Source organism: Oncorhynchus clarkii, chromosome 6, assembly GCF_045791955.1.
Source record: "Oncorhynchus clarkii lewisi isolate Uvic-CL-2024 chromosome 6, UVic_Ocla_1.0, whole genome shotgun sequence".
NCBI lineage: Eukaryota > Metazoa > Chordata > Actinopteri > Salmoniformes > Salmonidae > Oncorhynchus > Oncorhynchus clarkii.
Window position 1 is genome coordinate 72,964,988 of NC_092152.1, and position 15,101 is coordinate 72,980,088.

Genomic DNA, 15,101 nt, shown 5'->3' on the forward strand with positions numbered 1-15,101 from the left:
TTTCCTGTACTGTTGTGTATGGAGATAGGTTAGGTGAGACACACTGTTAATGACCTGGCGGTGAAGGATCAAATAGATCTGAGTGATGTGAGTGTGTGGTCTGTGTGTAAACCATAAAGCAAAATAGCCTTTATCAGGGGCATGGACAACTGTTTATTGAGGTTTGTGCAACATTCCTTTCAAATGCAATTACACACCAGTTTGCCTGCAGGAGCTGCTCTCGCTCTCTCTCTCTCTTGCTCTCTTTCTCTCTCTCTCTCTTTCCCTGAGCAGCAGACAACTACCCACCCCCACTCTATATGAGACACATGTTTATGTGCGCTCAGTGGAAAACAGATGATATTCCACATTAACTTTTGAAAAAAAATAGTATTAGACTATACTACACAGGACAAATGATGCCAAAATAATAATAAGTGATGTATTTCTTCAAATTGGATCGGATTATTTCATATGACATAAATGCGTTTGGAAACCCTATGATTTTCAAAACAACAAAAAAGCGCACAAAAGGACCCCAAAGACGCACGGGCATCAAAACCATACAAAACAGCTAGCAGACACGTCACGTGTGTCTGTCCCTGCCGGAGTCCGTGGTGAATGTGAGGAGCGCCTGTCTGACTCAATACTGAGTCAAATCAGACGGCGAATCACGGGAACCCACGTGTGGTGCTAGGGCGCATCGTGAAAGCGCACGCTTAATCCAGCGATCCGTGGGATTGGGCAAAGGGAGTGGGGGTTGGGTTTGGGGGAAAAAACACGATTGGTAGAGTTGAGAGTCAAATTTATTGACTCAGATATTTGTGCAGCCACGTCCTCTCTTGCTAACCTCCACCCTCAACGCGGAGCTGTCCATTGGCACAGGTGCTGAAACGCGTAGGTTCTCATTCCCTCACAGCGGTGCGAGACTGAGGGTCGAGAGTAAAACAGTTGGATGATTGTATTGACTTTATCCATATATTTTTGAGACACCTCGGTGGATGGATATACATTGATTTACTCAGCTTTCATCAAGAGCGCATCAAAGGTCCACGTTCTGACCCGGTCAGTTAACGGACTCTTAAGAGGGAGAAAGATGGCTTTTATGGTGAAACAAATGGTGGGAGGGCATGTGAAGAACCTGACCGGGGGTTTGACTGAGGAAAAGCCCGAAGGAGAGAAATCGGAAGCCGCAGCGGCAGGAATGACCCAGGAGGAATTTGAACAATATCAACAACAGTTAGAGGAGGAAAAGTAAGACCAAACCCAAGTTTATCGATCCATTTGAATAGCCTATAGTTTTTGAAAGGGTTTGCGTACTATAAAGCGGCGTTTATTATGTGTAATGTCCAATGTAAAGACGCAGCTGAGCGCGTGCCTTTATTAGCCCCAGTGCGCCATGCACTATTTTACGCATCAGTGGGATCCACGGCGTGCTCCCGAGCTCACCACGTAGCTGCTACACTCGATAAATTAGTTTTCTTTCAGGTTTCAAGAATTGGGCTGTATAGGACGGTTTTCCATTGGAATTCTTGCAATAGACTAGAAACAAAAATGTGTCAGTAATCACAGTTGAGTTTAATGCCCAATTATACTGTAAAACGGCTCGTTTCCCAATAGGCATATCCTAATGCTTCAGGTTGATAATTGTCCTCAGATCCATTCTAGAACATGAATTCAGTTACTTTTATGTCCAATTTATCTCAAAATGTATTGATGTAACATTTTGAATATCATCATCTATGAGCTCTCCAAATAGTCCCCCCCCCCCCTTTTCATGCATGTCCCTGTGATGTAGGCCTCTATCTTCATTTTGTTCACAAAGAGTAGACACCTCAACAGAATAAATGAGTCTGATGTGAGTATCTCTGATCTTGAAATGTATTTTTATCTGGGTATAACATAGAAACCCATTGCCATAGCCATAGACTGTCCTCTGTCCACATCATAAAACATCTGCTAATTGAATTGACTTTACTTCAAATTCCCATATGTGAGAGGAGAAGATGTCCTCAAGGTTTGAAACCGATCACTCTACAAAAGCTAAGAAATCTGAACATATATCTTGTCCTGTGAAAAAATACCCTTGAAATGTGTCTTATCATGTACAGTGCCTCCACACACACCTGTATCTATATGAAAAGTATACTTCATTAAAAAGAAATGGGTTTTACTACAGGGCACTACCCTGGCTTAAGGTCACATGGCTCCAGGCTCCAGGACAAACAGCCTGTTTACTGTTGACATGTCAGACATGGTGGAGCATCCACTGACTCCCCTCAGAGACTAGCCTCAACTGTCCACAGCCCACTTTGACCTCAATCCCATACCATCATACATTACACTGGGCTTCAGGGGAGGTGGGCTATTATAATGTGGCTACCGCCATACAATAGATCATAGCACAAAGTCTGGTGTCAGTGCTTTGTATAATCCAAGGAGAATAGGGTTGTTGGAATGGGGTTGTTTGCAGTGGCATGTCATATATAATCATGTTATCAGGCACAGTAGTCACAATGACATCCCCTGGTTATATGATGCCCTTGAGAGGAGAAGACACAAGACTCGTCATCTCAGTGCCATCAGGAGCTCTACCATTGGCTGTCACAGAGAGCTGGCTTATGTGCTGCTGTGTGGTGGTTTACATGCTCATGTAAATTCATAGTGGGCAAGATAACAGTAATGCCACTGTGAATATACACTGAGTGAACAAAACATTAAGAACACCTGTTCTTTCCATAACATAGACTGACAAGGTGAATCCAGGTGAAAGTTATGTGACTTGTTAAATCCACTTCAATCTGTGTAGATGAAGGGGAGGAGACAGGTTAAAGAAGGATTTTTAAGCCTTGAAACAATTGAGACATGGATTGTGTATGTGTACCATTCAGAGGGTGTAAGGGAATAACAAAATATTTAAGTGCCTTTGAACAGGGTATGGTAATAGGTGCCATGTGCACCGGTTTGTGTCAAGAACTGCAACGCTGCTGGGTTTTTCATGGTCAACAGTTTTCAATGTGTATCAACAATGGTCCACCACCCAAAGGACATCCAACCAACTGTGGGAAGCATCCCTGTGGAACCCTGTGGAACGCTTTCGATACCTTGTAGAGTTCATGCCCCGACGCATTGAGGCTGTTCTGAGGGCAAAAAACTCAATATTAGGAAGGTGTTCTTAATGTTTTGTACACTCAGGGCCAGCCCTAGCCTTTTGGGGGACCAAGGCGAGATTTGGTTGGGGGGGCCCACGGGCAAAACATTTTAGTGCCCCCCCCTTGACAGCGGAGAGAACATTTTGGAGTTTTAAAGCAAGTTTTATACATTCTACATTCTATAAATTTTGCCATGCATTTTCCCATGTTTATATGATATTTGAATGAGAGTGACTAACAAAATCAATTGGGGCCCCCTGGAGATCACCCTTCGTGCTCGGTTGGTAATTCGGCCAAGATTACTAGTTTAGATAGCTGGGCAAACTAATTTACCAATTAAAACACATTAACTGACATGGGCTAATTGAGTGACTGTCAGTGACTGACATAACAAGAAGCGGCTTCCTATGTTGCTTATGCCCAGGGCTGGCCCTGTATCCCCTGAATGATAGGGATATGACCTTGTCATTGGCCATGCACATGTATCATGCCATTATTTACAGTACTGTATGCACTATGATGTCATGCTGTCATTCAGACCACACTGTTGGCATGATCACATAGGTCTCGTGACATCACCTCGGTTCATGGAGTCTGCTTCGGAATGTTTGGTGCAAGTTGTAGGTCTAGTCTTGTCTTTCAATCTTTCAATCTATTTCAATCTGATTATTGGAAAATTAGGGACAAAGATTATTTGAGTAATACTAAGAGGGCTGCCACGGAAAACACAAACTGTCTCTTGTCTGCCCTCTGCTGGAGTTACCAAATGGGTAGTATTGCAGTATTGCTGTACGTGGAGTTCTGTAGAGTGGTGTTGTCCTAGGCTCTGGGTTGGAAGGGTGTAGAGTTCTGTAGAGTGGTGTGATCCTAGGTTTCTGTGGGCTCACTAAGTTAGCAGCTGTAGAAATAGGTGAGTGCTAGTCAGTCAGTGAGTCAATGCTGCTCTACATCCCAGAAGTCTGAATATAATTCCCCAGGTGAGCAGTGGACCGGCAATAGACTGCATCTGGATCTGACTGCAAGAGCCTCTCTCTGCCTCCCTCCCTCCTCCTCTACCCCCAGGTGTTACTGCTGCTTGTCCACCTTCTGTTGGCCTGGACTCTTGAGTCAGAGTGCAGCTCAGCAGAGGGCTCCCTGTGTTCTTTTGTTTCAGCCCTCACTATGAGATCCACAGTGGTATAAAAATCTATTATCAGGCCTCCCGGATGGCGCAGTGGTTAAGGGCGCTGTACTGCAGCGCCAGCTGTGCCATCAGAGTCCTGGGTTCGCGCCCAGGCTCTGTCGTAACCGGCCGCGACCGGGAGGTCCGTGGGGCGACGCACAATTGGCCTAGCGTCGCCCGGGTTGGGGAGGGCTTGGTCGGTAGGGTCTCATCGCGCACCAGCGACTCCTGTGGCGGGCTGGGCGCAGTGTACGCTAGCCAAGGTGGCCAATCAGGTATTCGAAGCAGCGACCTTTTCATTACTGACTGCGATGGCTGAGCTATGTGGTTAATAGTAACCAATGAATTTGTGCATTTGTGATACATCGCATTACAAACAAATCTAACAACAATCCATACCGTGACATGTTGACATTATGGAGCCTTATGGATTAATTAAATTATCATTATAGCATCGAGGTGATGTCACGAGACCTATGTGATCATGCCAACAGTGTGGTCTGAATGACAGCATGACATCATAGTGCATACAGTACTGTAAATAATGGCATGATACATGTGCATGGCCAATGACAAGGTCATATCCCTATCATTCAGGGGATACAGGGCCAGCCCTGGGCATAAGCAACATAGGAAGCCGCTTCTTGTTATGTCAGTCACTGACAGTCACTCAATTAGCCCATGTCAGTTACACATTGCCACTAATGCTGTTAAATCCTTAATCCTTCCGTCTAATTATGGAGGTTATGAAGGAGGCGTTTGTTATGAAGCATCAATTTGAGTAATGCCTTGAGATCATCCCACCTTTGCAGACGTTGTGTGTGTGTGTGTGTGTGTGCGTGCGTGCGTGCGTGCGTGCGTGCGTTTACATGCAGCGACACTATTTAATCCGCTGTTAACCATTTTCTCTCTGGTTTAACCCAGGCAGGAACGAGATGCTAGTTTTGCGCAGAAGAAAGCTGAGCGGGCAACAGTTAGAAGTCACTTCCGGGACAAATACAGACTGCCAAAGGTACATCCATTACTGATTCTGCATATTTGATTCAAGCATTTTCTTACTACATGTTATTACAGTTATTACAGGGTCAGATCTAGGTTGTGTCCTTGAAGCAAAAACACCATACAAATGTGCTCTGTTTGTACTCTCTTTCTTTTCTCCCTATGTCTCAATCATCTCATTCCTCTCCCTTTCCTTTGCCCTCGCTCCCTACACCCTCTCCCACTGGCCTGTGTGTGTGTGTCTGTCTCCACTGTGTGTACGACCCAGAATGAGCTGGATGACACTCAGATCCAGCAGGCGGGGGATGACGTGGAGCTGCCCACAGAGCTAGCCAAGATGATCGCTGATGACAACAAGGAGGAGGCGTCCAAAACGTCTGTCCTGGGCCAGCTGACCAACATCCAGAATGTGGACATGGACCAGCTGAAGGACAAGGCCCAGGCCACGCTGGAAGACCTCAAACAGTCTGCTGAAAAGTGCAATCTCATGTGATCTGGCTGGCTGATTGAATTCCTGCTCTCTCTCTCTCCCTCCCTTACTTTCTTTATCTATACAACAAAGGATCTGTGTAAGATATGATCTATGATCATGTACAAACGTTGATAGTCATGTTGCTTTGAATACACACACATACAGTCAACACTGCCTCACATACACAAACATACTGCAGCAGCTCCTGGCCAAGGAATCAGAGTGAACACTGTCTAAGCTGTGGGGGAATTAGAGTAAACACTGTCTAAGCTGTGGGGGAATCAGAGTAAACACTGTCTAAGCTGTGGGGGAATCAGAGTAAACACTGTCTAAGCTGTGGGGGAATCAGAGTAAACACTGTCTAAGCTGTGGGGGAATCAGAGTAAACACTGTCTAAGCTGTGGGGTAATCAGAGTAAACACTGTCTAAGCTGTGGGGGAATCAGAGTAAACACTGTCTAAGCTGTGGGGTAATCAGAGTAATAGTCTTATGCCAAAGACCCTTCGCCAAAAATAATTTAGACAATGGCACAAAGTATATCAACTAGTCATATTAAGTGTGAGACTAAATCAAACGTTCTTGTCTTGGGACCACATTCAGTACATTACAAACCAAGTGTCTGTTATATCTATCGCAGGTGTAAATGTATTTGCGGTTTGCCTGTTCTGTTGTCCATCTAGTCTATGGTCATTAACTCGTTGGGGCCTTGCTAAGAGACAGCTCGTCCTCTGTGATGCCAACCCATCTAACCTTTCAACTCTAGCCTTTAACCTGTCCTCATATTGACCATGACCTCTCCATCTCAGTGTTGTTTTGTGCTGGTGGTTTGGTGTCGTTTAAACGCTATGATATGCCAAATGCTGTCTTTGAAAATGTCATCCTCTGGCTGAGTGCTGGTCATAGTGTTTAATAAGTACACAATACTATGAACATATATGAACATATAGTACTTGATATTTGTCTGATTTGTTGTTGTATCACTAAATAAAGACGCAGGTGAGAGCAGGAGAGGGGTTTGTCAACCTTATTTGAATTACAGTAATATACAGTATATATTTCTTAAATGCAGTGGTTCATGTCTTGTAATAGTTGAACAGCCCTTTCGTGACATTACAGTAATAGCATTTGAAGAAAGGATGGTGAACATGCCTTAGTAGCTTGTTTTATGTGATAGCTACTTTGTGTTTTCTTGTCAGTTCCATGAAGCAAAACAAACAAGTGTGAATATAATGAATTCTTACTCAAGTCTTACAGAGCCTGATCACCTATACATACCTATCTGTATTAAAGTGTGTGACCTGCAATGATACTATAAAGCCAACAAAAATACATTATTTCATTTCCAGTCACCCTATGGGGTGATTCAGGTTGATCTCATGATGATATTTCAGGAAGAGACATGTTGTTCATGATGTTTCTGTTTCCTGTCCACTCTTTGCTTCTTTTACATCATCTTTGTTGTTCAATGCTGTATTGATTTTTGACTGACTGTTGAAAGCATAATAAACAGATTTTTATGATGTATGCTTCATGTTTCTCCATTTGTTTTCCAGCCTGTCTGACCATCTGGTCAGAAACTCAAGGACGGAAGATTTCTAACATATAATTTACAGTAGCCATCGTTTGATGCTATAAAACCAAAACCTAATGTTCTGAACACTAGGTGGAGACAAAAATACAACGTAATCGGAATGTTTGTTGATTAGTGATTGTTGAATTAATGACAAACGGAATTTAATCCAAAATCCATATTAGCCCCTAATTATTATCATGAAATTATTATCATTACAATACTGAAAGGCCAAATTATTATGTTACAGTTGTATATGTATATGTATGTATATGTATAACCATTGTTATAACCACGTTCTTAAGTTAACCTTTATAATGATGTTATTATTTTTTATTATAACCATTATTAGTGGCAACTTTACCTTCCAGTGAAGTCTGATAATAAGCTCAGCCATCTGGCAGAATCAATGGCTTTTTGCAAAAGTGTACAGTGTTTTTCAGGGAGAAGCCAGCCAGAAACTGCTTTGTGACATTTCTAGACAGCCCGGGTGTCGCTACGGGTTTTTCCAATCGCTTTTTTCAAAACACGTTAGTTAGCATTTCAATAGCAGAGAAGCCTGAGCTATTGGTAGTTTTCAAGTGCGGTGTGAAAGGGGAGAGCTGTAAAATATATTGATGCTGAAACCTTCCTCTATTGATAGGCGCAGGGCGTGAACAATCTTCAGCCTAGAAAGACACTGTGCCACTGCATGGCCAATCTGACACAATTGGGGTGAAACGGGCCAGAAAATACTATTCTCTTCCATTCTGTTCTATCAATCAGGGCTTAAAAACTCACTAGAAAGAACAGCGTGAGGGAGAGTGAAAAGGGCGACAATTAGTAGAACTTTAAGTGAAACCCTCACTGTGCGACGGTTTTCATAGAGGTTTCCCTCATCGAGTTATCGTTAAAAAGGAACAGATTTGTTTTTTCTGCACTTAAAAGTGGAGCAGTGGGTGCAGATGTGAGCTTCTAGCAATGGAATGCTTTCTGTCGACTGCTAGGGGGCTTGTGTGCGCCCCACACTCACTACCTCCCCAAACGTTGACGTGTTTTGTAAAGGGGACCACACAGGTCGTGAGTTTCATTAAATTTATAAACATTTTATTTATCCTGTATGACGAGCAGATTGCCAAAAACTACGTTGCTATAGAAATGAGTCCCACGAACTCCTCAATGACGACCAATCGTTGACCAGGATTGTAAATGGGAGAGGGGGCAAGGAAAACTATCCTTTCTTTTTCTGGAAAAGGAGGGGTGTTGTGGGGAAAAGATTAACGAAGCGTGAAGCGTAACTGCAAGAGGGGGACAAAGACACATAGCGAGAGGAAATGCTACAGTGAGAAGAGGCAGTCCTAATGAATTCAACCAAAATAGTATGGAATGGAACATGGAAAATATGAACGTTTTTTAAACCCAAGAAAGTTGGACATATTTTGAAAAACAAGAGTAAAGAGTTATGCTTTCAAACGAGGGCACGAAATGTGGATAGTAGGTGTCCGAACTTTGGACTGCGCATGTGGTCACTTTTTGTTCCATTTTTACTGACACGACTGTGACAGATTTGCGAGGGATAGTATTGCTTTGTTGCGTAGCTGACTCTATGCAAAGGATTTCAACATTTTTACTCATCCGTCCCAGACTGGATTCATTCTACCGCATAAAACGGACTATTATTCCACAACTGTCAAGCGTGTATTGGAGAGACAGAGGGACATCTTTAGGTTTGTAGCTAGGCCTACTAAACACATTTATGTTTGGACCATGAATGCCTACTAAACACATTTATGTTTGGACCATAAACGCCTCATACTAAATGGATTTATTAGTTACATTACGTTTTAAATTCATCATAGACTTGGCTGTCCCGCACTAACTGGAGGAAAATGTGCGCATCGTCGAACTAGAGCTCTCTCCAGCATGAAAAGTTGGTGCAGCGCTCTGGCGCTCTTCTCATCGGTGCTGTTGGCGCTAGATGCCCAGTTAATATGTTGGCAAGCCCTGCTCCGATGCCATGAGGAGGCAGACTGTGAGCTTGCATATAGCCAGTATCTAGCCGCCTGTGAAGGAAACATTAGAGGCACCAGGAGGCAATGCCCCAGCCACTGTATCAACGCGTTGATAAGACTGAATCACACCCGCAACGGTCCTTACCTCGAGAGGTGTGACTGTGGTCAGGACATGGAGTGTAGGGATGCAAAGCGGGCGATTGAGCCATGCCTCCCCCGAAGGTATCCTGGAGACGCGGGGGGGATAGGATGCACAGAGGCCCGTCAACGCTGTGAGGAGGACACCGGCTGCCACTCCTCCCTGACAGCCTACTTGTCTTACTGTGGGCAACTCTTCAATGGAAGGAAATGCTCCTCCAGGTGCAAAGCCACAATACAACAGATGCTATTCATCCCAAATGGCATGCTACTAAACCAGTGTGTGTGCGACGGGGTGGAAAGGCCGTTCTGTGAGGTAGTCAAGGAGAACATGAGCAAACTTTGCCAGATTGGAGACCACAGTGTTATTTCAGACCAGGCAGATATGGACGATATGTATGAGGATGAAGACTATGATTCGAAAATAGAGGAGATATATCCTCCTGACTCAAATTCTAGTTCCTCGCAGCTGTCGAGCTATATGGCCTTATTATGCATCACTCTTGCACGGATATTCTTTTGAGACTGAATGTGACCTCTTGTTGTGACCTCTCAGTTGGACAGACAGGACAGTCTGCTCGGGGACGGGTCCAATCTAATGAGCACGTGGGTTTGATGTAGCGAATACTATTTGCTCCTAGTAATCTCCTATGGGCCTAATTGATTTTTCATATTTTGATGTGATGCCTTAATCTGGGACACAAGAATGGTCAGGACATTCAGACCACCAATTCAGTTTGCAAACTAGGCCTAGGCTACTCATGAAATATCCTAGGTCGAAACTGTTCTGGAGTGTAAAGATCCATAAAGTGATTGTTTAGGGAGAAGTGAACCAAACTTGACTTCATTGTAACAATACTCCTCATTGGGCATTGCAGCCATTACTTCTGGGCTACCTTTTAAGCTCTTATGCCTATTTGTTTAGTTTCGTCTCAATGGTCCTTGGAGTGTGGCTTTATTAAGACTTAAGATAAACATTGGACCAGTCCAGTTTCTGTTTGCTTTCCTCTCTATTTTAGGGGCCTCTGCATTGTTGCAGCCATCACACTTCAAATATTTGTAGGGAACTGCCAGTGAACAGACAAGGGTTTGGAATCAAGTAGGCCTAGTTAAATTAGCTGAAGTGCCTCTCCAGCAGCCCCCCTACCCCCCATGACACATCCCCCACTCTTGATAGTTTTATTTAAAATGTCCCCCCACTCTCCCCCTTTAGGGACCCCCTTTCTTTATTGAAAGCAAGAAGTCACCCTTCTCCTTATAGACTGGCCTCTACAAGATGAATGTGGGCTTATGATAGACTTATATGGACAAAAGAAGAGGCACTAGTGTTTTTTCTCTGAAAAAAAATAAGAAATACCAGTTTATTACTATGAACAGCAGTACATAAGCTACTTGTTAATAGGCCTAGTTTAATTTATTATTAATTTCATATAAAGTGTAATGGGTTCCTTTCCAGGGCAGAAACATGCTTGACAGTTAGCCTAGATATTTAGTAAGAAGGGAAAAAAGCTAAGAAGTTATTCCATTATTTTTTAATGAAGCTAATCCTTCCCGTGTCTTGTCATTATCTTTACAAGATGTCACTTGAAGTTTTTCTAAACTAATCTTTGTTTTTGTTATCATCGTCAGTCATTTCTTTTTTATTTCACCTTGTTGGGTAGATGCTGGTCCATAGGGAAATGTAACTGTCATGTTGATGTTAAATTATATACATCAAAAAAAGGAATTTATGTTTTACATGTATATGTCATATATTAATGCTGTAAATTAGTGTCCAATTTTGTCCATTGTGACTTTGCAGTCAATACACCACCTCATGAATAATATGGCAGTAGTTTACATGTACAAAAACAATGTTTTTGAAACAATTCTGCAGGTAGATTTGTCATCTCAACCAGTGTGGAAAGAAATAATGGGTACTTGTTATATATGGAAAATAATTTATGTAATAAAATGATTGTGTGAGTCAAAAAGTCCAACTGTTTATTTGACATCCTGTATGTTATTCAAAAGTAGGAATGTTTCCCAACCCCCAACTAAATTAAACATCACACCAAAACTATCAGACCTAAAGTATAGGCAAATGTAACTGCGCTGGAAGTAGAGAAGACTGGAATGTTCAATAAGGGAAAAATGTCATTTTGGATCAGGCTCCAAAGTCACGTGTCGCCTTTGAATGTGAACTTGTGCCATTGCCAAGCAAAGCTAAAGGACCAGCAGACATGGAATCGTTTTAAATATCTACTGCGTTGATCTTTGAAATGATACACTTGCAATTCTGGTAGTCCTGGCAATAGCAACTTTTACATGAAAAGACAAAACAGGACCCCTTCTCATATCATCCATCTTCCCTGGAATTTGTAAAAAGTTTTTAGAGACACGTATTTTGTTGACACAATATTAAATCAAGTCCTAGAACAGGGTGATTGCATCTAAATGAATGCCTCCTGTGGCTGCTGAAACCACAAGTAACTTTGTGACTGCTGTGTACCTTTCATAATACCAGCATTGTGTAATACTTTAGGGATCAGGCCCAGTGTAACTGAAACCCAAGCAGGAATGTTAAGTGTCTGGCTGCACAATACATCTTATTTGGAAGAGAAGGCCAGGACTCTCTGTGCTCTTTGAGACATTTCTGGTTTAAGTTACTGCTTCCTAGTAAATTGTGCCTAATTACTTGTGTGTAAATGGCACTTTCTGTGTCAGTGTTAAAAGGTCAGTCACGACTCTTGAGAATGCAGGATTGTGCATTTGATCGTTTAGCCTTACAGTGCTTCTCAGTTCTCTTGGTCTTCAATTACCTTTTCAGAGAAATAATATGGAAATATAGCACATTAATAAATGTATCACTTTTATAACACAGTGAGAATGCAATGGGTGTTTTTGTGTCTACTAATCTCCTAAATCCTGCTAATAACGTTTTAGGCAGGTTAGTAGGTAAATATAAATCCTTGGCACAAATAGCTCATAGTAATAATTCTTTATTTACAGGTCCTTAACAAACTGTATGGAAGTGTTATGTAATCTATTAAGTTTGAATGAGTCAAGATAAGTGGAATTTGAAGTCATGACAGGAAATTTGTGTTCAATTCATAGTTCCTTTGACAATAGACTGACCAAGTTGTCCCCTTCCCATCTTCACCTAAATCAAATTTGATTGGTCACATGCGCCGAATACAACGTGTAGACTTCACAGTGAAATGCTTACTTACGAGCAAGTATTTTGTTTAGAAAATAATGTAACGCCTAACAGACAGTCCTTAGATTGTTCAAAAGTGCGTTTCACTTGTACATTTAGAAGTGGAAGGGAGGGAAAGGGATTCTGTATAGTTGAGGTAAGACCCTCCTAACTTGGCTCAGCCAATCTGTCTAACCATCGCCATGCATCTCAAAGTTGTCCAACTCTAACTCACCCTCCTTCAAATCCCCCACTCAGCTTCTGGGAACAAAATCAAAACAAACAGAAGCAGGGGAGCCTTGGGGTGAGTGGGGGACGGCAGAGGGAGGATTTACAGAGGCTGCAGTGTGCTGGAGCCCATTTTCTAAATTATCTTTATTCAACGTTTCTCTGAAACAAACCCCTGCCTGCCCCCAGGCCTACGAGAGGGGGTGACACAGGGATTTAGGGGAGAGTTTTGTCTCTCATCTGTACAATGTTCTATTCATGATAGCAGTCTACCCACGGTGAATGGTTGATGTGTGTGTGTTTGGGGGTAGGAGAGTTGAGAGGTCCTTAGTTCCTTACGGATTAACCCCCCCCCCCTTTATAACTTTAGCTGATGTCAATACAGCTCCACCGTCGTCCCATTAGGAGTACCAATAGAGGCTGATAGAGACCCAGGAGAGGGGGAAAGGGTACAAGTGCTCATGATGGAGCTGAACTGAAATGGAAGCCAATTAAACCCACAATGCCACAGGGCTGTGGTTGGTTGGCAAGGGGGTCAAAGTGGTAAAAGGCATAGTGGTTGACTATTCAACTTTTTGGCATCTCCTTATAGCGTATACCGCCATCTCTACTGGTGCTCATGCCAGTCCTCTACACGCCCTGCTACCCTGGATTACATTAGGGCTTCCTCTCCTTACGTTATAGAAACAGGCCAGTTGTGTCCTCAGGAGAGGGAACCAAATGGTGACTATGGCCAGGAGACAGCAGTAGGCCTCCAACAGGCAGTGACAGACTCACCAAGACATCCATGAAACCTTACACTCAGACCACAATGTTATTTTACCAAGCTTTACATTTCAACCCGAACTACAAGTACAGTCCCTTCGGAAAAAAGTATTCAGACCACTTGACTTTTTCCACATTTTGTTACAGCCTTATTCTAAAATTGATTCATCGTTTTTCCTCATCAATCTACACACAATACCCCATAATGTCAAAGCAAAAACTGTTTTTTGAAATTGTTGCTAATGTATTAAAAATAAAAAACAGAAATATCACATTTACATAAGTATTCAGACCCTTTACTCAGTACTTTGTTGAAGCACCTTTGGCAGAGATTACAGCCTTGAGTCTTCTTGGGTGTGACACTACAAGCTTGGCATATCTGTGTTTGTGGAGTTTCTCCTATTCTTCTCTGCAGATCCTCTCAAGCTCTGTCAGGTTGGATGGGGGGGCGTTGCTACACAGCTATTTTCAGGTCTCTCCAGAGATGTTCGATCGGGTTCAAGTCCGGGCTCTGGCTGGACCACTCAAGGACATTCAGAGACTTGTCCCGAAGCCACTCCTGCGTAGTTTTGGCTGTGTGCTTAGGGACGTTGTCCTGGTGGAAGGTGAACCATCGCCCCAGTCTGAGGTCCTGAGCACTCTGGAGCAGGTTTTCATCAAGGATCTCTCTTTACTTTGCTCTGTTCATCTTTGTCTCGATCCTGACTAGAATCCCAGTCCCTGCCACTGAAAAACATCCCCACAGCATGATGCTGCCACCACCATGCTTCACCGTAGGAATGGTGCCAGGTCTCCTCCAGACGTGACACTTGGCATTCAGGCCAAAGATATCAATATTGGTTTAATCAGACCAGAGAATCTTGATTCTCATGGTCTGAGAGTCTTTAGGTGCCTTTTGGCAAACTCCAAGCGGGCCGTCATGTGCCAGTTACTGAAGAGTGGCTTCCGTCTGGCCACTCTACCATAAAGGCCTGATTGGTGGAGTGCTACAGAGATGGTTGTCCTTCTGAAAGGTTCTCTCATCTCCATAGAAGAACTCTAGTGCTCTGTCAGTGTGACCATCGGGTTCTTGGTCACCTCCCTGACCAAAGCCCTTCTCCCCCGATTGCTCAGTTTGGCCGGGCGGCCAGCTCTAGGAAGAGTCTTGGTGGTTCCAAACTTCTTCCATTTAAGAATGATGGAGGCCACTGTGTTCTTGGGGACCTTCAATGCTGCAGATTTGTTTTGGTACCGTTTCCCAGATCTGTGCCTCGACACAAACTTGTCTTGGAGCTCTATGGAATTCCTTCGACCTCATGCCTTGGTTTTTGCTCTGACATGCACTGTCAACTGTGGGACCTTACATAAACAGGCGTGTGCCTTTCCAAATATTGTTCAATCAATTGAATTTACCACAGGTGGACTCCAATCAAGTTGTAGAAACATCTCAAGAATGATCAATGGAAACAGGATGCACCTGAGCTCAAT

The 15,101-nt window shown here is 43.2% G+C and overlaps 2 protein-coding genes across 2 annotated transcripts; both read left to right on the forward strand.

The window, feature by feature from the left end:
- Positions 1-814: 814 nt before the first annotated feature.
- LOC139412226 (complexin-3-like) lies at positions 815-7,248 on the forward strand. Its single transcript, XM_071159053.1, has 3 exons — positions 815-1,233; positions 5,218-5,305; positions 5,561-7,248. The coding sequence occupies exons 1-3, from the start codon at positions 1,076-1,078 to the stop codon at positions 5,783-5,785; spliced, it is 471 nt and encodes a 156-aa protein (XP_071015154.1). The 5' UTR covers positions 815-1,075; the 3' UTR covers positions 5,786-7,248.
- A 1,134-nt stretch (positions 7,249-8,382) lies between these two features.
- Positions 8,383-11,436, forward strand: LOC139411586 (growth arrest-specific protein 1-like). The gene has a single exon (XM_071158138.1). The coding sequence runs from the start codon at positions 9,237-9,239 to the stop codon at positions 9,984-9,986; it is 750 nt and encodes a 249-aa protein (XP_071014239.1). The 5' UTR covers positions 8,383-9,236; the 3' UTR covers positions 9,987-11,436.
- The last annotated feature ends 3,665 nt before the right edge of the window (positions 11,437-15,101 follow it).

What these genes read in the sequence shown, in the direction of transcription:
- LOC139412226 (XM_071159053.1), top strand. Translation starts at nt 1,076, where the DNA reads ATGGCTTTTATGGTGAAACAAATGGTGGGAGGGCATGTGAAGAACCTG. An exon ending in CAACAGTTAGAGGAGGAAAA is followed by an intron (nt 1,234 to 5,217) that starts GTAAGACCAAAC and finishes GGTTTAACCCAG; the next exon opens with GCAGGAACGAGATGCTAGTT. An exon ending in ACAAATACAGACTGCCAAAG is followed by an intron (nt 5,306 to 5,560) that starts GTACATCCATTA and finishes TGTACGACCCAG; the next exon opens with AATGAGCTGGATGACACTCA.
- LOC139411586 (XM_071158138.1), top strand. Translation starts at nt 9,237, where the DNA reads ATGAAAAGTTGGTGCAGCGCTCTGGCGCTCTTCTCATCGGTGCTGTTG.